This window comes from Hibiscus syriacus, unplaced genomic scaffold, assembly GCF_006381635.1.
Source record: "Hibiscus syriacus cultivar Baekdansim isolate YM2019G1 unplaced genomic scaffold, ASM638163v2 tig00001799_pilon, whole genome shotgun sequence".
NCBI lineage: Eukaryota > Viridiplantae > Streptophyta > Magnoliopsida > Malvales > Malvaceae > Hibiscus > Hibiscus syriacus.
Genome location: NW_024061890.1, coordinates 46,215 through 55,115, shown reverse-complemented (window position 1 = coordinate 55,115; position 8,901 = coordinate 46,215). Strand labels below are relative to the sequence as shown.

Here is an 8,901-nt window from a genome sequence, read left to right as displayed (position 1 = left end):
GTCATTTAATAAAACACAGACTTTTGACCTTTACATTATATTTCTGATGTAAAAATTAAGAATCGTAATTCAATTTGTAAAAGCGAACGTACAGTACAGACTACAGACAACAAGCAAGAGATAATAAAACCCTAGCTTAGATTTACACCTCTCGCAATATCGAGTGGAGAATGAGTAGCAGTGTGGAGATACACCCTAGCAAATTCTTCTCACTCTCTCTTCTCGTCTCGCTTTGTTCTCTCTTCCGTCTCTTTGTTTCCCCCTTTTTTAAACTCTCTATTAGATCCCTCGCTGTCGAATCGATCTATCGATTGAGCAATTGGTTGAAGATTTTCCGGCGCTTGTTTGGCTTGATTTCTGGTATGCTTCACAAAGCTCTATCTTAAGTTTTATCACATGCATGGTTTTGAGTATTCTAGTTTATTTGATTTGGTGAATCGAGGTCCGGAATGAATGATTTTGCCCTAGGTTTTTGTTGCGAAATTTTGATTAGTTCATATAGTTATTTTAGCGGTGCTCCTAGTTTAAATTGTATTCATTTGTAATCTTAGTTTCCATTTTCCTGAGGTTTTTGTTTACAATTTTGCGTTTTCGTTACTGAATTGTCTGTTACAAGGGGATCTAACTTTTTTTTTCTGGGTTTTGTTTATGCCTGATCCAAAAACGATTTTTTTAGCTTTTATCTCAAATAGTGTTTGTTACGATTGGCGAAGATTTGGTATTTGTTGGTCAACGTGGTATAACTAAGATTTTTTTCTTTTCTAGCTTATCAGTAAAAAGGAATAAATAGAATGGCTCGTAATCTTATTGGGGGGGGGGGTTATTGACACTTTGCTTGTTTCTTGGTCTGTGCAATTGTTCTTACAGTGCTAGCATTTTTATGATGAATTGCTGATAAGCATTTTGTTTGTTCATGTTGTCTGATTCTTTTGATATTTGTTCTGCCTGCTAATAGAAGTTGTGCCTAATGTATTTTATTTCTTTAATTTCTTTCATTCTTTACTTATAGTGTGTAGCTGCTTCAATTTTATAGGTTTATTCTGCTTTCTACTTTTTCACCGGTGTCTGTGAAAGTGGAAATCTAGGTGTTAGAATTGAAGGTTTCAACTTTACAGAATGATTGCTACTGGAAGTGCTATGCCAAAGCTGAAATTGAAGATCAAGTTCCCTTCTCAGAAGGTAGAAGCAAGTCCAGCACCACAATCTTATGAGTGGGACCAGCAACCGGGTAGTTCTTGTGATGGAAGAAATACATCATCTGCTGGTAATTCTAAGGAGACTTCAAGTGCTTTCAAACGCCGACCAGAAGGGATGAGTGTGGGTGGTCCACCAGAAAAGAGACGGAAGATGGACCGTTGCATGACTCAGCAGTGTTCTGCCCTACTGAAAGCACTGATGAAACATCCAGCTGGTTGGGTTTTCAATAAACCAGTGGATCCTAAGGCATTGGGGATTCCTGATTATTTTTCCATAATAAAGAACCCCATGGATTTGGGTACAGTTAAGTCCAAGCTTGCAAAGAATATTTATATTGGCACCGATGAGTTTGTGGCTGATATCAGACTAACGTTTTCTAATGCCATGCTGTATAATCCCCCATCTAATAATGTTCATAAAATGGCTAAAGAAATGAAAGATGTTTTTGAGGCTAGATGGAAATCTTTGGAGGAGAAATGTAATGAAGAAAATTTGAAGATCGGGAAAGGGAAAATTATGATCATGCGACTGAAAGATGTTAATGAATCAAGACAGAGTTGTCCTAAAACACTGCTATATCGAAATAGTTCTCTTCCCAAGAAGTCAAGGGCTTCTGAGGAGAAGGTTGCTAAGGTGCCTCTGAATGTGAGAGCAGCTGAGGTGATAATTGTCTATAATATTTGTAAACAATCATGGTTATGCGTTTTAGGATTACTGAATTGGTGTAAATTCAATTTATTATTAATGAACAATTTTGGCATTGACAATTGTAAAGCAAATCAGAGATATAGTCATTGTAGTATTTTAGTTTTGACTTTGAAGTAACGTCTTACTCATTTTATGCTTGTTACCATAGAAGTTTGCATTTCTTTGGATGCTGAGTTTCTTGGCTTGTTAATAGGTTGAGCTTCCTAAAATGGCACAGAACTGTGTGAGCAAATTGGCAGGAAAAAGCTTACAAAGAGGTATGAAATGGCAGAATACAATTTCTGCTTTATGGCTCTTTATAGGAGCTAATTTGCAATGTGTCTTATAGGCACCGCTACTGGTAGTGGTGGATTTTCTCATGGGTCTATCAATGCCAAGTCACCAGTGAGCCCAGGTGCCTCCAGATGCAGTTTCTGTGGCAGCATTAAGTGTCAGTGTAGCCTTCCAAATGATTCATTCCATGCATCTTCTAGCGGTTAGTTTTGATTGTTTCTGGGTGCTACATCTGTTTTGTAGTGTTAGGACATAACTTATTTTTTGTTCGTTGTAGATATGACTTCAGAAAGATCATTGGGTGGAGATCTTAGAGTGTGCAGTGCTGATGTCTCTGAATTGGTATATAGTACTGCTTTTATAGCAATATATTCTGTTTGTTCTTATGATTGGCCATGAAATATGTTACTAATTTTTTCTACTAAATAACTAGGATTCCCAGGGAAAAAGCACATTGACTTCACAAATGAGCAAGTCTGATCAAGATTCTAATGGTGAGGAAATATTTTGATTGTATTTTTGTGATTTCCCAATTGATTTTTGATCTGAGAAATGTAATTCTTTTTAAAATGCTAAGGGGATGTAAGTGCTTTGGATGATGAGAATGTATGCAACAGTTCTCAACTTACAACTCCAACTCCAACAGATGCTGCTTCTGGTGAAGGTCAGTTTATTTGTTAATGTTAAATATTGGACTTTTTCTAATGGTTGTGGTTTCTGTTTGTTATTAGATCCCTTGTGCGGTAAGCTTAATCACTTAATTTGTTTTTTTGATCATTTGATGTAGGATTGTCAACTTCTATTTTTGATGTGAGGTTGTCACCAAAGAAGGCTCTCCGGGCTGCAATGCTGAAAACTCGTTTTGCAGACACTATTTTGAAAGCTCAGCAGAGGGCACTACTGGATCATGTAAGTTTCTGAAAGGGTATATTTTTAGTGTCGGGAATTTTGCTTGCATGTTGTCTTCTTAGTGATAATATATGACGTCTTGTTAAACAGTGTGATAAAACTGATCCAGTGAAGCTGCAGCAGGAAAAGGAAAGATTGGAAAGAAGGCAGCGTGAAGGTGATCTTTGAAGCTTCTTTGTTGTAGTTCTTTACTATTTTTTTGTAGTGTTGAATGTTGATCATTTTTATTTTTTTCATTTATCCCCTTTTTTTATTTTTTCTGCTAAAAAAAACTTCTAATTCTCTCATAAAATGGAATTAAAAAGATGAAACTGAAACTCTTTATTGGTATTCTTTAGAGATGTATACGGATTTGAAATAACTTTTTCACTTGATTTTTTTACTTGCCAATTATATGTTTAGAAATCCTTTGATCCATGAACTGTTAAAGAACTCGGCTTGTATTCTTGATTGTCTCCCGATTCAATCTTATGACTAGGATGCAATATATGCCTACTATGCAAATAATTATTTTGATATCATATTGTAGAATCTCTCTTTTTCTATCTTTGGTGTTCGAGTTTTTTTGTCTTTATATCTGAGGGTTATCAGAGAAATGGAGTGATTTGATTTATAGACTTGTATACGAGTCTATATTTTATTTGTAATCTGAGATACTATTGATACATGCATGTTGCAAGTGACTTGGAATATTAGTACTTTCAGTGTACATAGTGACCTTCCTTAGTAGTGTTAAGTTGGATGAGTAATTGCAGGGCATTAGTGTGCCCAGACCTTATACGTGATTCTTGTATCTTCACAGAAAAGGCAAAAATCGAAGCTCAAATAGTAGCCGCTGAAGCAGCTGCAAAAATGAAGGCAGAGGTCGAGCTGAAAAAGCAACGAGAAAGAGAAAGAGAAGCTGCTCGAATTGAATTGCAAAAGGTTTTATCTTTTGTTATCTTTTTGTCCACATGTGTGTATGGATAATAGACTCTAGATCATTGTAATACTATTATACAAAATGTGAAACAGAGCATCAGCTAAATCGATTATTTACTTGCCTGGTTTTCCAGATGGAGAAAACAGCTGAGATTGAGCAGAACTTGGAGATTTTGAAAGAACTTGAGATGCTAAGTGGATGCTCCCTTTCTAATAATCAATCGCATGATCTTAAGAAAGATTCTGAGAAGGTGAGTGGAGCATTATATGAAGGAATTATTGGGAATCCACTGCAACAGTTGGGTTTGTTCATCAAGGCCGAGTATTCTGAAGATGAGGATGACGAGGACGCATTTCTGAATGAAGATGGTGAAGAGGGGGAAATTCTGTCATAAAAAATAGTAGTTTCGATTGCAGCAGCCCTTTGTTCCAGTTCCCTGTTAATAATAGTAAGAAAAAACCAAAAAAATAGTCAATACGTAGTAGGAAACTGAATTAACTAAAGCAGACACTATTTATACATATATATTAGAGCTAGAGATTATCTCCAGTTTCATGAGCAGTGTGGCTACTCTTTCGTTTTTTGCTAAATGTTCCTTAGATGTTACTCTTTGATTTTCTGTATAATCGATAATTTAGAAGAAAAGATATGGGTTCTGTTTTCACGGATGTTTTTCCATCAGAACTTTTTGTTGAATTTATATATTTTCTGCCAAGTTGAAATTATTAACATTCAAGCTGGTCCTTTTCTTCGCACTTTTTAATTGGTAAATTGCTGCTAACTAAATAGAAAAAGTCCATGTGTTTGAACTAAAGTAATTTTGTTAGATCCATTAGGTAATCAGAAAATTAAGCTGATTTAATAATCTTCCGAAATAAAGCCCAGGATTACATAACAGGTGACGTTAAAGAAAAAAAATGCTTAATACAAAAATAAATGCCTAATCATGTTTTATTTTTTTTTGACCAGGATTACATAACAGGTGATGTTAAAGAAAAAAAATGCTTAATACAAGAATTTGAGGTATATTGATCATAACTGATGTTAAATTTTGTCGATTGACACATGTTTTACTCAAACAATTTAAGAAATTTTATTTTATAAAAAATATAAATTTTTGAAATTTTATAAAATGGATGTCATTTAACTGTAAAATTTAACAACGATAAAATCTAGACACCTAAAAGTATAACGGTTAAAATGTTAAATAATTAAATTAATCGAAAAATAATTTAAATACTTAAATTAATCAAAAAAATAATTTAAATATTTAAATAAAAAAAGTATATGGTTTACATTTATTTTTATATTAAGCCAAGAAGAAAGGAAAAGAAAAAGGGGGCAAAGGGAAATCTGAAATCCAATAAGAACCCTATTCCTAGCCTGAAAGAGGGTGAGGTGGAGACTGAAGAGGAAGAAACGATGTTTACCTTGGGCAGAGGAGGACATAGTGGAGCACTGCAGCCACATCTGGTGGAGTACTTGTGGACCTTCTGGTTCGATAACCCGTCTGCCAAATCCAGGAAAGCTGCTTGGGGCAGTTCCATCCACGCAATGTACACTTTTTCTACCGTCGAACAATTCCGGATCTTAATCTTTCTTCTTTCTCTCTCTTTAAATATTCGGTTCCAGGTTTTATGATTTTATTGTGGCTTTTTTGTTTTCCTTTGAAACTGTTTCTCTATTGGTTCATGGATTTGGATGATAAGTTGTTCCTACGAGACTTGTATCATTCCGTTTTTGGTATGTTTTCTGTCAATGGAAACCTGATCACCCAGTCAATAATTAGTTTATAATATCAAGAAAATGAATCATCTCATTTATTTCCCCCGTACAGTAAAATTAAGCTTTTGCATTTTGTAATGTTGTTGGATGGATTCACTAAATGTTTTGACAAGAAAAATACTAGAACTGATTTTATTCAAATACCTAAAGAATGCCATTCCTAAACTATACAAAAATACTATTGTTAGTAATAACCTTTCCTCATCTGGTGAGAACGATAACGAATAAACTCAGTTCTTAATAATTTGTTCACTAACCAAGCGCACTCTACCCGCTGGATAATGGTGTTTCATTTGAATTGGATGTCCATTAAGGTGGTATGTTCTTTAATCCATCACAATCAACATTGCAGAAGTGATTTTGTTAATAAAAATTTAAAACCGTTGGTTGATGCTTCCATTGCTAGCATCTCACGTGATCACGAAAGAAGTGCTGCCATTGATTACTGATTCCAAACTCTTACATTACAGTATTTACAACACCACACAGTTAGCCGTGTCTGTGCAAGTGGACTGTAACCCTCTATGGATCTGTCTACACCGAAAGAAAAACCAAGTTTGAGTCCAAATAAAATCAGCTGATAATAAGGCCCTTCTGATTCACCCTTTCCACAATCTTTTGCAGGGGGGAATAAATTAATCCATTGTTTGGGCCATAAGCCCACTTTCCAAAATTCTTCTTTGCCTTGAGTTTCACAATACACTATGTATTTCAAAATACAAATGGAAGCTGCAAAGATTCACGTGTTCAAATTGTGATATATCAATCAAACAACCTGTGATCAGGTCATTACCTATATATATGATAGCCCTCTCCCCCCATGGTTTCAACTACAGCATTAACACTTTTCTTACTTGGAAGATGGGAAACTTGAGAGTTTCATCAATGCTTTTGCTTTCTCTCATTGCTGCTACTTTTGCCAATAATTTCCATCAAGATGTGCAGGTAACATGGGGCGGCCGCCATGCTCGAATACTCGGTCGAGGCAATCTTCTAACCCTTAGCATGGACAAAACTTCCGGAGGCTCTGGTTTCAAGTCCAGGAGAGACTACCTCTTCGGAAGGTTCAACGTGAACATGAAGCTCATAGCTGGTAACTCTGCCGGCACCGTCACCACCTTCTACGTACGTTCTTTCTCCTTAATATCTTTGGAAAGCACCCCAAGAAGATTCAACTCTTTGATATTCCATAAAATGATGTTTTGCAGTTATCTTCTGAAGGCCCGTCTCACGATGAGATCGATCTTGAGTTCTTGGGTAACAAAAGCGGCTCTCCTTACACTCTTCATACCAACGTTTTCACTCAAGGACAAGGGGGAAGGGAGGAAGGGTTCCACCTCTGGTTCGACCCAACAAAACGTTTCCACACATATTCTATCGTATGGAATCCTCGAAACATCATGTAAGAATCTTCTTCATCGGCACTCGGTCTTTTCTCAAACATTAATTTTCAGTGACCTTCTTTCATTTGTTTATGATTTCAGAATCTTGGTGGATAACATTCCGATAAGGGTGTTTAGCAACGAAAAGTCCATCGGAGTTCCGTACCCCAATAAGCAGCGGATGAAGGTGTACGCCAGCTTGTGGGACGCCGATGATTGGGCGACCAGAGGCGGGAGAGTGAAAACCGATTGGTCCAAGGCTCCTTTCGTTGCTTATTACAGAAACTTCGTTGCTAAAAGTGAATGGGGCATCCAAGGGCTTAACGCTCGGGGCATAAAACAGCTGAGTTGGGTGCGTAAACGTTACAGAATTTACTACTATTGCAATGATCTGAAACGGAAACAGCATCGCGGTAATGGTGGTCGTCGGCCACCAGAGTGCAAGGCGTCCATCGGTGGCCATGCAGTAGTGGAGGAGAGTACTTAATGTTTGAAAGATATTTAAGTCCGTATCTACGACGGCAATATATATCAAATGCCAATGTCAACCTTTAGTTGTAGTTGGTTTTAGGGTATTAGTCTTTATCATCGCTAGATTGCCATGTCAATCATGTGACCTTCTTCAGCTCATAAAATAATAAAGTATCTTGCATTCATGAATCTATATAGGATAGAGTTGTTGATTTTAAAGTTAATAATCAAAAACACTAATTTATTCAATATATATTTTAAAACAATATTGATCAATTTATAAAATTTCATATTTTAGGAAAAAGTGTCCAACAAATATTTTTTTTACGCACTTATATTAATAATTAATTTTTTTATTAAATTTGATGTTAACGATTAGAAGAGATAAATGTATAATTTTATGTTAGGAGTACGAACTCATAAACTTATATTTTTTTGTTGCCCTCCAGTTTCAAGTTTCGCCTTGACTAATATAGACCGACCCGGGTCGTACACCTGACTTTGGTGGGTGAGTCTCCTAATGGAGATTTTCTGCATACACAAAGACTCGAACCTAAGATATTACTTAAATGATATCAAGTTGCTTACCACTTGAACCAACCCCGTTGGTAACTCATAAACTTATATTGAAATGTAATATAAAAATTTAAAATTTCTAAAAATGTGATCTTACCTGGCATCCACCTATCCACCCCTATGTACCTGTTACCTATTAATCTATTTTCGATTCAATTAAAAGTTATAAAATATCTTTAGTTACAGAGTACACTAAAACTAGATTGAAAAACATTATATATATATATATATAGTAGTAAATGGACAATAATTTGAAGGTGAATATCTATTCATTTTAAAATTTGAATTTTCTCGTTTAATTATTTACTTTATTTATGATGTTCATCCTTTTTAAAAATTTATATTATTAAGATAGTGGATTTACTTTTCAAAATATATATAAATCTGTCGTAGTATGTATTGATTTGTGCGTGATGACGGTGGCAACTGATCTATTAACAAAATCTGGCAAGACTAGCAGGACTCAAACCTGCAGCTCTTGCTTTGACAGAGCTGTGCTCTGGTTTGACCAATTGAACTACAATCCCACGAAATAAACGAAGCAAGGAAAAAGTAATGAACATGAACGTATGAAAGAAAGAAGAAGAAAAAAAATCTCCCAGGGAAAAGCATTCGAAACTACATAAAGAGAACGCCCACAGATAGGCACGTGTCCAAACGAAAGAGAAATAGACATCG

General features: G+C 35.6%; 2 protein-coding genes across 3 annotated transcripts; both read left to right on the top strand.

Moving 5' to 3' along the window:
• Nucleotides 1-231: 231 nt before the first annotated feature.
• Nucleotides 232-4,673, top strand: LOC120134033 (transcription factor GTE12-like). Of its 2 annotated transcripts, none has more exons than XM_039150520.1 (11): nt 232-361; nt 1,109-1,857; nt 2,099-2,162; nt 2,234-2,380; nt 2,456-2,520; nt 2,612-2,672; nt 2,756-2,842; nt 2,966-3,087; nt 3,178-3,244; nt 3,890-4,011; nt 4,143-4,673. In XM_039150520.1, exons 2-11 carry the CDS (start codon nt 1,117-1,119, stop codon nt 4,401-4,403), a joined length of 1,737 nt encoding a protein of 578 aa, XP_039006451.1. In that variant the 5' UTR covers nt 232-361; nt 1,109-1,116; the 3' UTR covers nt 4,404-4,673. The 2 variants fall into 2 exon arrangements, with proteins under 2 accessions (XP_039006451.1, XP_039006445.1); XM_039150514.1 differs by having other exon boundaries at nt 239-360; nt 1,101-1,857.
• Nucleotides 4,674-6,637: 1,964 nt separating this feature from the next.
• Nucleotides 6,638-7,796, top strand: LOC120133806 (xyloglucan endotransglucosylase/hydrolase protein 15-like). The gene is made up of 3 exons (XM_039150328.1): nt 6,638-6,919; nt 7,003-7,196; nt 7,279-7,796. Exons 1-3 carry the CDS (start codon nt 6,656-6,658, stop codon nt 7,661-7,663), a joined length of 843 nt encoding a protein of 280 aa, XP_039006259.1. The 5' UTR covers nt 6,638-6,655; the 3' UTR covers nt 7,664-7,796.
• Nucleotides 7,797-8,901: the final 1,105 nt, after the last annotated feature.